This window comes from Nycticebus coucang, chromosome 10 (genome assembly GCF_027406575.1).
Source record: "Nycticebus coucang isolate mNycCou1 chromosome 10, mNycCou1.pri, whole genome shotgun sequence".
Classification (NCBI taxonomy): Eukaryota; Metazoa; Chordata; class Mammalia; order Primates; family Lorisidae; genus Nycticebus; species Nycticebus coucang.
In genome coordinates, this window is record NC_069789.1 from 126,413,114 (window position 1) to 126,428,553 (window position 15,440).

The 15,440-nt window shown below is 50.6% G+C and overlaps 1 protein-coding gene across 4 annotated transcripts in view; it reads right to left on the reverse strand.

The window, feature by feature from the left end:
* Positions 1–15,224, reverse strand: part of WDR62 (WD repeat domain 62) — a 51,742-nt gene extending 36,518 nt beyond the window's left edge. For 3 of the 4 annotated variants that reach the window (XR_008382917.1, XM_053603931.1, XM_053603933.1), the window contains exons 1-8: positions 14,585–15,221; positions 11,362–11,453; positions 9,519–9,581; positions 4,210–4,267; positions 3,809–3,979; positions 2,539–2,676; positions 1,994–2,176; positions 1,105–1,265 (exon numbers count right to left, since the gene is read on the reverse strand). Coding sequence is in view for 3 of the 4 variants with exons in the window: in XM_053603931.1 (XP_053459906.1) it covers positions 1,105–1,265; positions 1,994–2,176; positions 2,539–2,676; positions 3,809–3,979; positions 4,210–4,267; positions 9,519–9,581; positions 11,362–11,453; positions 14,585–14,761 (1,043 nt within the window). In the remaining variant the exon portion in view is untranslated. Of the gene's footprint in view, positions 1–1,104; positions 1,266–1,993; positions 2,177–2,538; positions 2,677–3,808; positions 3,980–4,209; positions 4,268–9,518; positions 9,582–11,361; positions 11,454–14,584 lie in introns of all 4 variants that reach the window. The other variant, XM_053603932.1, reaches the window with a different exon arrangement.
* Positions 15,225–15,440: the final 216 nt, after the last annotated feature.

Here is a 15,440-nt window from a genome sequence, read left to right on the forward strand (position 1 = left end):
CCTCCACATCTGTACTGTAAAATGTAGTACAGATGAGAAAACTGAAGTATAGGGAGTGGCAGTGACCTGCCCACGGCCACACAGCATACAACAGAAGGTGACAGTGCTAGGGGGCCTGGCTACTACAACACTACCATGTGTGGGTTGCTTACCCCACCCTCTCTTTCCTTTCTGACACACAGTTGCCCTGTTTAGGGTCTCTGGGAAAAGGCACCCAGGAGCTAGTGTCCACCAATCTATATAGCGGCAGTCCCAGGCACCCAGCACCTCCTGGTTGGGTAGCTTCTCCCACCTCCATAAAATACAGTTACAACAAAGGGGCAGAGAAGCCACACCTTAGCCCCTCCACCCACTATCAATGCAACAGCCAAGGGATCTACTGTGCAAGGCCTGGTCATTTCACTCCAGTGCCTGAAGCCCCCAGTGGCTGTTCTCTGATCTTAGATTATAAGCTCCTCCCACTGGCCTCATCTCCTGCTGTCCTGCCCCAGTACACTGGGCTCTGGCCACACAGTCCCTTGCTATTCCTGCAACTTGACAAGCCCAGTGTGTTGTCACCTGAAGATCTTTATACTTGCTGCTGTGACCCTGCTCTCCACATGGCTGGCTCCTTCTCACTAGACACCTGATTAACACAGCCCACCACCTCCAGGCACTCTCCTTCCCGGGTCTCCACTTTATTTCATCTAAGCATTTATGACTGTCTGAAATTGTCCTGTTTGTGTACTTATTTATCATCAAGCCCCCTCACTAGACGACAGACTTTCTGGTGGCAGAGATTTTGCTGACTCGTGGCTGTACCTGCTTCTAGTCTAGGCTAACACTTAGTAGCTGCTTATCAGCATTGGCCACATGGATGGAAATGTCCCACCATACCCAGGCCTGCTCTAAGGTCTCCTTCACAGCACCTGCTACTCTGTGAAGTTATTATGTTTATTTCTTTGTTCGCGCCCACCGGCCTCACTTCTCACCCTGGAGCTTGCCTCAGGAGCTTTGTTCCCTGTAGTAATGCCCAGGGCTGAGAGTTGTCACTAGCATTTGTAGAATGGACAGACAGGAAGATAGATCTGGAAGCACAGATGGATGCTGGTGGACAGGCCGTACCTGGGCTCTAAGCCCTGTGCCACATCTACCCCCAGGTAGTGAGGCTTGGGCAGGTTGGCGAGGTAGTGCAGGCTGTGGGCCTGGAAGATGCGGACTATCCCATCCGTGCAGCCACAGAAGATGAGTTCCTCGCTGACACAGAGGCAGGAAGACAGGGAGACCTGTGGGAGCAAATGTGATCTAAGTGGGTTTGATGCTTCATATGGTCTGGCCCAGGGACACAGAGCAGCCTTAGGCCTCCAGAGATGACTTATAGTTCCTGGGGTCTGATTTGTCTTGCTCTGTTGCCTGGGCTAGAATGCCTGGCCTCAGCCTAGCTCATAGCAACCTCAAACTCCTGGGCTCAAGCGATCCTCCTGCCTCAGCCTCCCCAGTAGCTGGGACTACAGGCGCCCACCACAATACCCAGCTAGTTTTTCTGTTTTTAATATAGATGGGGTCTCGCTCTTGCTCAGGCTGGTCTCCAACTCCTAAGCTCAAGCAATCCACCTGCCTAGGCCTTGCAGAATGCAAGATTATAGTTGTGAGCCATTGCACCCAGCCTTGATTGAACAATTAAGTCAATGGTACCTTAGATTAAAAAGAAATAAAACGCAGCCCCTTCCACTAGTCAAGAGTACTCAAGGAAGAGAAGTGTGAACTGAGATGGGAAAACAACTGTAGCCTTGACTCCAGTGCTAGGTACTGTGCTGTTTTATGTAAAGTTACATCACAGTGAATTCCTTATTGACTCTGGGAGGAAGGCAACAGCTTTACCATTTTACAGATGTGGAACTTGAGGCTCAGGAGGGGGAAGTCATTCATCAATAGTCATTTAAGCATCCCTGGAGACACAGCTCATGGGGAAAGAGAGTCCCTCCCACTGATGACAGAGAGGGAGGATGGATACCTTCAGGTTGATCCACTTCTCCAACACCCTCTTCTCGTTGAACTGGCAGAGGAGGCCCGAGTAGCACACACAGAAGGTATTGCCTGCCATCCGGCCCCGGCCACAGGCCACACCACAGAAGATGTTGTTGTGCAGCTCACCCAAGATGCCTGAACGTCCTACAAGGGGCACCGTGCCTGTCACCTGGAGGCATAGCAGGGCACAGTGAGACATAGCCACTGGGCTAGAGGATATGACACAGCTTAACAGGAGAACTCTAAGAAACTCTTCCAAGCAGAATACAAGGAGAGAAAACACGGAACAGTGCCACTCCGGGCAGAGGGGCTGAATGGCAGTAGTCCAAGAATGAGGTGTGGCCCCAGGGTTGGGGGGGTTCCTAGCAGGCCTGCCAGTCAGCACCTGAAGAGCAGACCCAGAAGCAGAATCTGGACCCCTGAGAGGCCAGGTGACCTCTGACATCACTGTCCCCAAGAAACAGGAGCCCACACTGCAGCTAATGGTGATGCACTCAGAGCCTGACAGAGGTGGTAGGGACAGAAACTCACCTTTGTTTCAGTGGAGACTTCTAGGAACCAGAACCTCACATTCCGGCTCCCGACAGTGACAAAATAGCTGCTGTCCTCTGAAAAGGAGAGGGCGATGACTCTGCATGATACCTTGTTGGAGGCCACCACGATGTCTTTCTGGAAGAATTAGTGCAGAAAAGCTCACACCAGCACTGATCCTTCTGGAATGTTTGTGCCTCTGCCCCCAGCTCTAGGTCTCCCTGCTCATCCTGCTCTGAGTCTGCCTTCCTCAGCCACACCAGGGAGCTGCTTCATGGGGAAGTCTGTGCACAGCACTCTTGTTATTCCTCATCTACAGAGGAGGAGACTGAGGCTCGGGAAAGTCCTCATGGGAGACTATGTTCCAGAGCTCTCTGCAAGGGTGCAAGCTCTGTAGCCCACTTGGTGGTAGGGACAGTCACAGCCGGGAGGTAAAGACAGTGAAACTTACGGCTGTCACAGATGGAGCTCTTGGTCTGGGTCCTGCCCTGAGCCCTTCATATGATAACCATGGAATCTTCCAACAGCCCTACGAGGGAGGTGCTTCTTTCCCACTTGCCAGGCTCAGAGTAGATGTCATGTGCTCAAGGTCACACAGAAGGTTAGGGGCAGAGCTAGCACTTGGTAGCCTGACTCCAAGCTAGCACTTCTGCTGACTCCAAATACTCACCCAGCTGTTCAAAAATCCAGCCTAGGCCAGGTATGATAGCTCATGCCTGTAATCCTAGCACTCTGGAAGGCTGAGGTGGGCGAATCCCTTGAGCTCAGGAGTTCGAGACCAGCCTGAGCATGAGCAAGACTTTGTCTCTACTAAAATTAGAAAAACTAGCTAGGCATTGTGGTGGATGCCTATAGTCGCAGCTAATCAGGAGGCTGAGGCAAGAGGATCGCTTGAGTTTGAGGTTGCTGTGAGCTATGACAGCACAGCACTCTGAGGGTAACAAAATGAGATTCTATCTAAAAAAAAAGAAGTCCAGCTTAGCAAGTGTAGATCAACTCACTAAAGTCTCACAATTCAGAAAGCAGAAACAGACTCAGAGAGATTAAGTCACCTGCCCAAAGTCATAGCCAGTCAATACAAAAATAGTTATACTAGTTCTACTAGCTAGGAGCCTGCCATTTGCACTACACTAGGGGACGGGCATGTAGTAGCTTTTCAGTGAACATCTGGGTGAATGAGCACTTTACTGAGTTATCTCACTTGGTCTCCCAAGGCCTGAGACTCAGGATGCTCTCCCTGCCGCCCACATGCCTGCTGACCAGCTCTCACCTTCCAGTCCCAGACGTTGAGTACCATGTCATGCTGGTAGCCCATGGACACGATGTGCTTCATATTGGGTGAGAAGGCCACGCAGGCCACACCATACTTGTGGCCCAGCATCTCTGCCACCTGAGTTTTCTCCTCCACGTCCCAGATGCGCACGGCAGGCCTGTGCCCATTCTGGAAAAGATAGGGCCATTACTGCCGCTGGCTCGGTACTAGGCAGGCTAGAGGGGCTATCAGGGGCGAAGTTGGCATTGCCACAGGATGTACCCAAAAGGCACTTCCCCCACCTGCCAAAGGGCTTTTCTGGTCCAGGAATGAGCTATCCCAGGGATTCCTAGTCCCAGTGGGAGCAGAAGGAATGGCTCCAAGAACCCCCCACTTGCCCACCCATGATTGTAACTCACCTCCCCGGTCACTATGTACTTCCCATCAGGGGAGAAGGCCAGAGCACTCAGAGACTTCCTGGGGACAAGGAAAGGAGATAATCACTGGTTCCATGGAGGGTGGGCAGACAGGCCCCAGCCTGGCTACACTCAACATTCTGCCCACTCCTGGCTCAGGAAAGGCCAAGAGGGATGAGCTTCAGCAGCTCCACAGAGGCCGTGGTGCCCGTGTGCCCAGCATAGCACCCCGGAAAGGGGGGCAAAAGCAAGGCCTCTTCCAAGTTCAAATACCAAACCCCAAATAGGTACACACCGTTCAGAGACCCTGCTTTCTTCCTCCTCTACAGAGGTGGGCATCCTGAGACCCCACCCACCCTGCAGCCCTAAGAAACACAGATGCAGTGGATGATGCAGACTTGGCCTAAGTAAGGGGGTGGTGCTGACGGGAGGACCCTGGCAGCCATCACGCGAGAGCCTGCAGCACATGCTCCACTGCTAAACACTGTCTTCCGTAAAACCTATCGACAACCAAAACGTCTCCCTCTGATACTCCTCGCTAGCCTGAAGGACCTGAGTTATCTGTGCATTTGTGGCTACGAGATTCACCATTCCCAGAAGGCATAATTTTTCCCTCTCCTTCGTAATAATTTCGTAAAAACTTTGTTTTTACTTTTGTTCCATAACAGTCTAGTAATTGTCTCTGCTGCATGAGTGACTGGCGTGTAGATAACCAAGTAAATGCCTCTAAGTGGGACCTTGACAAACTCATAGAATGTTTATCATCGTCAAGTCAACCCTCTGGTGGCTTGCCATGGCTGTTCCCATTACTCAGAACAGTAGGGTGAGCTGCCTACCCAATATCCCCTCGCCCCTGCCTTCCTCGCTGACATGAGCCCGATTTTAACTGGGATGGCCATGTGCCCAGCTACAGTATGTTTGTCGCTTCTCTTGCAGTGACATAGGTATAGCTACATGTCTTAGTCTGGCCAGTAACAGGTAAACTGCTGCGGTGCATGGGAATCGCTCCTCAAAGGGAGCCCTTCACACTGTTCCTCACACGTTCCCCTCCGGACATAGGGACATGACAGTCAAAATTCCATCTTGGGCCAAGAGGTGACTTCAAGAACAGACACCTCACAATAAACAGAAAGACAGAGGAGTTGAGTCCCTGGTACTCACAGAGACACCAGCGCCCTCCAGACTTCTCACATTCGGAAAGACAGACCCTTGTGTTTTATTTAAGCCATGCTTGGTGCGGGGTTTCTGTTGTCTGTAGCCACCCATACTCTGTGCCGGGACTCTAGCAAATCCTGTGCAGGCATCACAGCACTGATTCTTCACTCGCTCTCCATGGAGTCAGGACTCTTTTTTTTGAGACAGAGTCTCACTCTGTCACCATGGACAGAGTGCTGTGATGTCAGAGCTCACGGCAACCTCAAACTCTTGGTCTTAAGTGATCTTCTTGCCTCAGCCTCCCTAGTAGTGAGGCACCCACCACCACACCTGGCTAGTTTTTCTATTTTTAGTAGAGATGGGATCTCATTCTTGCTCAGGCTAGTGTCAAACTCCTGAGCTCAGGCGGTCTGCCCACTTTGGCATCCCAGAACGCTAGGATTACAGGTGTGATCCACCGTGCCCGGCCAAGTCAGGACTTTCCTTAGCCAATTGTGCAGATGAGAAAACCTCAATGAGGGATGTCCCCGGCCCAAGGTTACTAAACTAGACACTGGAAAGCCCTGATCTCTGGGCCAGTGAATCTCAGTCCTGGCTACACATCAGAATTCCCTCAGGAACTTTTGAAAAATGTTAGTGTTGCTAAGCCAAGTTGAGTGAAAGTTTGGCAAGGAACAGGATATTTGCACCATCTCAGAGAAGATACTTGCTAATCACAAAGGGGAGAAGAGAGGCTGTGAAGTGGAGAAACCCAACAGATCCCTCCTCAGCCAAGTGTTCCAAGTGAACACCACCAGTCATGGGAGAGCCTCTGACACGATGCGCTGAGAGCGCCGCTTTCCTGCTGAGGTATTCCTGCTAAAGATGCAGAACCTGAGCTGCCCATGAGGAAACATCAGACACACCCAACGCTGGGACATCCTACAAAATACCCCGTCTGTAATCCTCGAATGTGTTAGTCATGAGCAAAGACAGAGAAGATGCTTTAGCCAGGAGGACACTAAGGGACAACAAAATGCCGTATGTGGTTCTGAACAGAATCCTTAGGCTATAGAGGACATTCTTGAGACAAATGATGAAACTTAAATGGAGTCGTCTGAGGTGCAGTTGGTAGTGATATGACCAATTTTAGTTTCTTCCTGCTTTTTTTTTTTAATTCAGACAGAATCTCACTTTGTCACCCTCTGTAGAGTGCTGTCATATCATAGCTCACAGCAACCTCCAACTCTTGGGCTCAAGCAATTCTCTTGCCTCAGCCTCCCAAGTAGTTGAGACTACAGGTAGCCTGCCTTAACACCCAGCTATTTTTTTGTTTGGCAGGCTCGGGCTGGGTTCAAACCCACCAACCCCAGGAACACGTGGCCAGCACCCTAACCACTGAGCCGTGGGCACCCAACCCAATTTTAATTTCTTGATTTTGTTGGACGTATTGCAGTTTCATTTTTTTTGTTTTTTGGGTTTTTTTTTTGTAGAGACAGAGTCTCACTTTATCGCCTTTGGTAGAGAACCATGGCATCACAGCTCACAGCAACCTCCAACTCTTGGGCTTAGGTGATTCTTTTGCCTCAGCCTCCTGAGTAGCTGGAACTATAGGCACCTGCCACAATGCCCGGCTATTTTTTTGTTGCAGTTTGGATGGGGCCAGGTTTGAACCTGCCACCCTTGGTATATGGGGCCGGCACTCTACCTAATGAACCATAGGCACTGCCCGGTTTTTTTTTTTTTTTGAGACAGAGTTTCACTATGCTGCCCTCGGTAGAGTGCTATGACGTCACAGCTCACGGCAACCTCAAGCTCTTGGGCTTAAGTGATTCTCCTGCCTCAGCCTCCCAAGTAGCAGGGACTACAGGCATCTGCCACAATGCCTGGCTATTTTTTTTTTTTTTTTGGTTGTAGTTGTCACTGTTGTTTGGCAGGCCTGGGCTGGGTTCGAACCCACTAGCTCCAGTATATGTGGCTGGTGCCCTAACCCTGAGCTACAGGCATTAAGCCAGGAAGTACTGCAGTTTTGAAGGATTAGGTCATAATTTTTTGTAGGAAATACACATTGAAGTATTTAAAGATGGAGCAGCATCATGTCTGTATCTTACTCTCAAATGGTTCAGAAAAAATTGCTATGTATAAAAAAGGAGGATGATAGGGCGGCGCCTGTGGCTCAGTCGGTAAGGTGCCGGCCCCATATACCGAGGGTGGTGAGTTCAAACCCGGCCCCGGCCAAACTGCAACCAAAAAATAGCGGGCGCCTGTAGTCCCAGCTACTTGGGAGGCTGAGGCAAGAGAATCGCTTAAGCCCAGGAATTGGAGGTTGCTGTGAGCTGTGTGAGGCCACGGCACTCTAACGAGGGCCATAAAGTGAGACTCTGTCTCTACAAGAAAAAAAAAAAAAAGGAGAATGATAAAGCACAGACGATAAAATGTTAACATTTAGAAAATAGGGGTAAAAGATATATAGGCGCTCTACCTTCTTGAAAGTCTGGAATTATTTCAATACAATGCCCCCAGGTCTCATCCCAGACCAACTGATCTGGCCTTCTCAAGGGTGAGGCCCAGGGATCAGGTGACTCTGATGGGCAGTGAGGATAAAACCCCCAACACTGGCCACACCACCTGCTCAGACAAATCCCCTGGTGGCTGGGGGTGCACATCTCCATGCCATGAACTCCAGCTCAGGGTCATCCACTCCAGAGATTATACAAGAACTAGCCATGAGGGGTCTGACAAATGCCACTAAGCTTCAGCCTATCAATCTCACCAGGAATGTGGGCCCCAGAGGCCAGAATGTCTCATTTTTCCAAAACAAGAGATACATTTAGATTTTTGTTAACTAATTCCAATCTTTAAAACACAAGTCTACGGGCCTCTGCTTTGCAACTATTGCCCTACAAACACAACTGGAGTCCTTCCAGAGGAGGCTATGGCTTGGAGAGAAGCACCTCACTTGAGATCACAAAGAGAATAAACACTCAAGCCAGGACCAGAAGCCAGTTCTGGTCTCACCACAAGTGAGATTAGTGACAGAGCCCACAGTTAGGAGCCAACAGTCCAAAAATAGACTCCAAGAGGGAATCTATTTCTACCACATGACAGGGCCTGCCATAGCTCATGGGCCACATCTTAGGGACTGTGAGAAAAGAAGAAAACCCAGATCTTATCTATCCAATGGACAAGGAGAAGCTAAATGGGAGCTATGCCAAGGGGGGACATGTGCTGCCTCTCACAGGCCATACCCTATTGGGACCATGTCCCCAGGGTGACACGGTGATCCATCAGCCTCAAGGCAGAAGGTATCAATGTAGGCCTGCTCAGGGCCAACTTTCCCCAATAACTCATAGCTGGAGGAATTTTCCTAAAGCCCAAATCACATTCACTTATTTATTCATTCAAGAGATAGCAAGTGCCATCAGTGTGCCAGACACTACTCTCAAGTGGTAGGGACACAGGAATGAACAGAGAGAGAGCCCCTGGCCTCAGAGATTCCTATAGACAATGAGGAAATTAAAGGAGTACATTTTGTAGAGAAAAGTAGAGCAGGATGGGAGACAGTGTGCTGGAGGGCTGGGGTGTGGAGAGCACGTCCCCGGCCTGTCAACACCCTCCAGTGGCTTCTCTTTACGCTCCATGTGCTCCCTGCCCCTCCTGGAGGCCGGCAGGATGTGGCTTCTGCCAGTCCCAGCCTCATTTCCCCTCACCTGCTTCCCTATTCCTGGCACTCAGATCCTTGGCTGCTCCTAAACCACCTGAGATTGTGAACCTCTACAGGGCATTGGCCCTGCTGGGAACGTCCTCCTGTACCTTCTCACAGGTCACCCTCTCACTTCCTTCAGGTTTCAAACTTGGGGAGGACTTCCCTGAGCCATCCCACAGGGCTTTCCCCTGCTTTCTGCCCCCAACCTGCCACCATTCCCTCCACAGCACTGTGCATGATCAACTAATAACCTGCTGACCAGTTTACTGTGTCTCCCCCACTGAGCTGTCAACTGTAGACAGCAGAGATTCTTGTCTCTTTTGTCTAGCACCTAGCACAGAGCAGACACTTGGTGAATGTCGCTTGAACCAGTAGGTGGGTGAATGAGTAAGTGACCCACCCATGAGCACCTCCAGGTGTATGGACAAAGGAGCCTTGGTCCCACCCCTACCCTAGCCCAGGCCCAGCCTACCTGGCGGTGTTGATGATGTGCTGCTGCTTGTTCTCCTTGGGGTTCAAAATCACCACCACACAGCTGGGGAGAAGAAAGAAACTGTGCCTGAACTGGACAGAGCATTGGGATCCAGAGGTGATTCTATTTCCAACTGAAAAGCCCACAGGTAAACAAGCTTCCCTCTGAACAGGATATTCTCCCTCTGGTCTCCTCTCCTCCGGTTTTTAAGCTGAGAACTCTAGGGCACTTAACATTATTACTAAGTTCTTTTTATTTTTTTGAGACAGAGAATCACTCTATCACCTGGGTAGAGTGCTGTGGCTCTAGCATCATAGCTCACAGCAACCTCAAACTCTTGGGCTCAAGTGATCCTCTTGCCTCAGCCTCCCAAGTGGCTGGGACTACAGGTACCTACACAATGCCCAGCTAGTTTTTCTTTTTCTTTCTTTCTTTTTATTTTGTAGAGACAGAGTTTCACTTTATTGCCCTCAGTAGAGTGCCGTGGCGTCACACAGCTCACAGCAACCTCCAACTCCTGGACTTAGGCGATTCTCCTGCCTCAGCCTCCCGAGTAGCTGGGACTACAGGCGCCCGCCACAACGCCTGGCTATTTTTTGGTTGCAGTTTGGCCGGGGCTGGGTTTGAACCCGCCACCCTCGGTATATGGGGCCGGCGCCCTGCTCACTGAGCCACAGGCGCCGCCCCCAGCTAGTTTTTCTATTTTTAGTAGAGACAGGGTTTCACTCTTACTCAGGCTGGTCTCAAACTCCTGAGCTCAAGCAATCCACCTGCCCTGGCCTCCCAGAACGCTGGCATTATAGGCGTGAGCCACTGCGGCTGGCCTAGTAACACTTCACTCTCAGTAGAGTGCCATAGTGTCACAGCTCACGGCAACCTCAAACTCTTGGGCTCAAGTGATTCTCTTACCTCAGCCTCCCAAGCAGCTGGGACTACAGGCGCCTGCCACAATGCCTAGCTGTTTTTAGAGACGGGTCTCACTCTTGCTCAGGCTGGTCTCAAACCCATGAGCAAAGGCAATCCTCCCGCCTCAGCCTCTCAGAGTGCTAGGATTACAGGTGTGAGCCACCACACCCGGCCTAACACTTTCTTAAACAGAAACCAACACTTCCTACATGGTAACTCTTCTGTTAACCCCTAGGCTGATAAAGACTTTATGGAGGGGCGGCGCCTGTGGCTCAGTCGGTAAGGCGCCGGCCCCACATACCGAGGGTGGCGGGTTCAAACCCGGCCCCGGCTGAACTGCAACCAAAAAATAGCTGGACATGGTGGCGGGCTCATGTCGTCCCAGCTACTCGGGAGGCTGAGGCAAGAGAATCGCTTAAGCCCAGGAGTTGGAAGTTGCTGTGAGCTGTGTGATGCCATGGCACTCTACCGGAAGGGCATAAAGTGACAATCTGTCTCTACAAAAAAAAAAAAAAAAAAAAGACTTTATGGAGTCTTTAGGCTGGTTTTACAGATGAGGAAACTGAAATGCTGAGAAGGGAAGTCCTTTGCACGGTGTTGGGCTAAATCGGTGTATGTGAAATAAAGAGCTGCGGGATCCCCTTCAGTGCTCTGAACCACCTGGGCAGAGGGGCTTGCCAGCTCTGTTTCATGGAGGTAGAAGCAGAGGCACAGAGAGCACCATATACAGTAGAGCTAAGACACAAATCGTAGCACTCACTACATGCCAGGTACTATCCTACACACAGATGGGCCTATGGAATCCTCTCCAAGGCCCTCTCAGATAGGCAGCATTATCCATATTCTACAGAAGCCAAGCCTAGGAGAAATTCATCAGTGACTTCAGACTCCACATTCCCAAGCAATGATTAAATGCCAGGCCCACTCATTTGCTTACCCTGCTAGGTAGGCCACATGGCCTGTGCTAGGGTCACAGGTTAGGCCACTGCTGTTCTGGGCTGTGATGCCAAGCACCTTCTCGAGTGACACCTGCAAAGAAAAGGCCAAGTCAGAAGCACCTGCCCCAGCAGGCTCCACATGGCACAGCCACTTCAGCCACTCATTCTGTCACTGCTGCATTCAACACACACTCGCAGAACTTCTGTAGTCACGCCAGCTACCAGCAGCCCCACTTGCTTCTCTGGACATTCCTTTGCCAAATACATAGCTCCAGGTGAAGGGCAGAGTGGTAAGGAAGACAGAAAACTTCCTGCTCACGAAGCCCACATTCTGCTGGTGATAGGGATAAAGGACATAGAAAAAGAGCAGAACAATATGTATAACAGATGTCAGGTGATGGCAGGAGCAATAGAGAAAATTAAAGCAGGAAGGAGACTGCGAATGCTGGAGAAGGGAAGAACGGTACAGTTAGAAGGTGACCTGGGAATAAGTTTCTAAATACTTTTATATGGACGAAAGACATGAACCCCTTCAACAAGCTGAGGAAGAAAGCTCTATTATCACCCCAGTTTCACAGATGAGGATATGGAGGCCCAAGATCCTACACCTGGGAGGGGCAAGGTTGGCATACAAACCCAGGCAGTCTGGCCCCAAAGCCAGCACTTTGGGCCCTGCCAGGGAAGCACAGTAGTGAGCAAAAGGAGACTCTATTCCCTCATCAAATTTACAGTCTTAGAGGCTCTAGAGCAGCAGTTCTTAACCTTTGGGGGTCAAATGACTCTTTCACAGGGGTTGCCTAAATACATCCTGCATATCAGATATTTACATTACGATTCATAACAGTAGCAAAATTACAGTTATGAAATAGCAACGAAAATAATTTTATGGTTGGGGGTGACCACAACATGAGAAATTGTATTAAAGAGTCAAGCATTAGGAGGCATAGGAAGGCTGAGAACCACTGCTCTAGAGGTTTCAACAACTAAAGAAACAAGTAAAAAAATCACATTTAAAATTTAAACAATTCTGGGCAGCGCCTGTGGCTCAAAGGAGTAGGGTGCCTGCCCCATATACTGGAGGTGGTAGGTTCAAACCTGGCTCGGGCCAAAAACTACAAAAAAAAAAAAAGTAAAAATGTAAACAATTCTTGAGCCAGGCACAGTGGCTCACAGCTGTAATCCCAGCACTTAGGAGGCAGAGGCAGGTGGATTGCCTGAGCTCACATGTTGGAGACCAGCCTGAGCTAGAATGAGAACCTGTCTCTAAAACTAGCCAGGCATTGTGGCGGGTGCCTGTAGTCCCAGCTACTCAGGAGGCTGAGGTAAGACAACTGTTTAAGCCCAAGAGTTTGAGGTTGCTGTGAGCTATGATGCCACAGCACTCTGAGGGTAACAAAGTGAAACTGTCTCAAAAAAAAAAAAAAATCCTGTTCTTCTTACCAAGTTATGAGCTTTTCTGTGCCTCAATTTTCTCATGTATAAAATGGGAATAATGATGTGGACATCCTTCATAGGATATTTGTAAGGATTAAATGTGCTCACATATCTTAATCACTTAGAACAACACCTGGCACATTGCAAGTACTCTGTTAGCTCAAGCAATCCACCCACCTTGGCCTCCCAGAGTGCTAGGATTACAGGTGTGAGCCACTGTCCCTGGCCTAGAAGAAAAGGATTAAGGTTTAAACTCAAGCAGTCTGGGTTCAACCAGACAGCCCAGAAGTCTGTGCTCTTAACCACCTTGCTATATTATACTGACTCTTTGCTATTGTTATTCTCCTACAGATATACCCCGTTTTCCCGAAAATAAGACAGTGTCTTATTTTAAGGTGTGCTCCCAAAGATGTGCTAGGTCTTATTTTCAGGGGACGTCTTATCTTTCCTGTAAGTAGGTTTTATTTTCTGAGGATGTCTTATTTTCGGGGAAACAGGGTAGTTTAATAGCTCACAAGACACTTTCAGGATAAGACAAAGGCCATGAAGTATAGGGCACAAAGTCAGAGATGAAGATGGGTGGGGTACACGATGGGCTTTCTGAGTAAGGATACTTAACTCAGGCTAAGACCTGAGGGTTACAGGTAGAGTACCAAAAAGCCCAGGCAGAGAGCTCACCAAACACAAAGGCTAGGAAGCAGAAAATAACTTGGGAGCCTCAGGAAAACAGAAAGCAGGACGCCGTGACTGAACCTTGGTGAGAGGAAGAACATGGGAGGTACAGTCAGAGAGGCAGGCAGGGGCCACTTAAAGCCCTGGAGCCAGGAGTGGGCGATGGAATCACAGTGCAGCAGGGAGAAGGAAACTGTGGAGTAGGAATAAAGACCCACTAGCAACGACCATTTACCCATCCCCTATCTGGAATCTGTGCCAAAATGGTCATAGTTACAATTCCATCTCCCTGCAACGCAATGTTACTGTTATATTCATTATGGATTTTGTTCCTAGAGAGTTGAAGACCGATTTTTTAGATTGCTGCGGTGCTAATGGGATTCCTTCTGCCCACTCTAACATCATTTTTCCTTCTGTGTTTTTGCATCTCAGAATTTGGGGAACTGCTCTGTACGCCCAGGCAGGACTCCTGTTCTGAGATTTTACAAATAATTTCTCACATCCTCTCCGTGGTTTTGAATGGTGATATGGAATAAAAATCCCACATCAGCGAGGAAAGAGGCTGGAGATAGCAGAGTGTGTGAGGAGGCAGGACAGAACCGGGGAAGAGGTGGGGCAGGTAGCACTCTGGACTGAATCCAGAGAGAGCCAGGTCAACAAAAGTCACAGTGCCCAGAGATGTCTAAAGGATACTGAATGGGATGGCGGCGCCTGTGGCTCAGCGGGTAGGGCGCCGGTCCCATATGCTGGAGGTGGCGGGTTCAAACCCAGCCCCGGCCAAATTAAAAAAAAAAAAAAAAAAAAGGATACTGAATATGGGGCTTAAGGTATAGCGAGCCTAGGCTGTGATTTGCAGAACCACAATGCTCCCGAAGAGGAACCCCGGGAAAGTCCAAGGCTGAGGTTGGAGCCAAGAATGGACAGAGAGAAGAGAGGAGACGGAAAGCGGGAGGAGCCTCGATCACGTGGGCGGGGCTTAGGAGCAGGCGTGGGCGCAGCGGCGCCCCAGAGCAGGCGGAGCGGAAGACCGGCAGGCAGGGCCAAAGATTTGTAAACAATATCAGGAGCGGCCCAGGGAAGCCTGGACTGGAGAAGGCAAGGTTAGCAGCTCCTCACCCTGTTGTGCATTGTGTCCTCTGGCGCCGTAGGGGGTCGCGGCCGCCGCCGGAGGCAGAGTGGTGGGGCGGGGGGCGGGGAGGACTGGCCTCTCCGCGCTGGAACTCCCGCCATGACAGATGGCAGCTTCTCAATCGCATCGGTCCGCGCAAAGCCTCCGGGCCCTAAGGCCGCCATCGTCGCGCTGGAGCCGGCCAGCCGTTACACTCTTCAACCGCCGCCACTACCCAACTCAAATAGCGAACAGCCGCGGGAAAGCCGGCGCTGCCGCCCATTGGACGCGGCGAACCGCAGCTCTAGCCAATCTCAAGTCTGCCGGGCGGCGGTTATGACCAATGAGGGCTAAGAGGCGGAGCGGGGTTACTGGAAGGGTGGAGCCACAGCTTCCAGGCGTTCGAGCAAGCCGGTGGAGTTTTTAGTGCAGTCTGCGTTTTTATCATTGAGACATACAGGTTTTAACTTTTACGAGGCTAAGGTCACAGCCTCCGCACCTCACCTTTTGCTGCCACCCAGACAGACTTATCTGCGCCGTGGCAGTCGCCCGGATGTAAGCGTAGGGTGGAGCCGAAATAGACTGACGGGCCAGTCCATTTGGTGGGCGAAGGCTCAGAACTGCAGTGACGCCACCTCTCCCCAACATGTGATGGAGATCCGGGTGGCGAAAGGTCGGGTGTGCGCGCTCGTAAGGTACTAGTCCTACCCCATTGGCCACGTGATAAGGGCGGAGCTGTGATTGCGCAGAGGGGAGCCTAGTACGCAGGCGCCCTCAACTTTCGTACCCGGCACGTGACGGAGCACCGAATTCGTCACAGAGCTGGGCAGAACGCGTGCGGGCGGGGCAGGGTTCGGAGGTTCT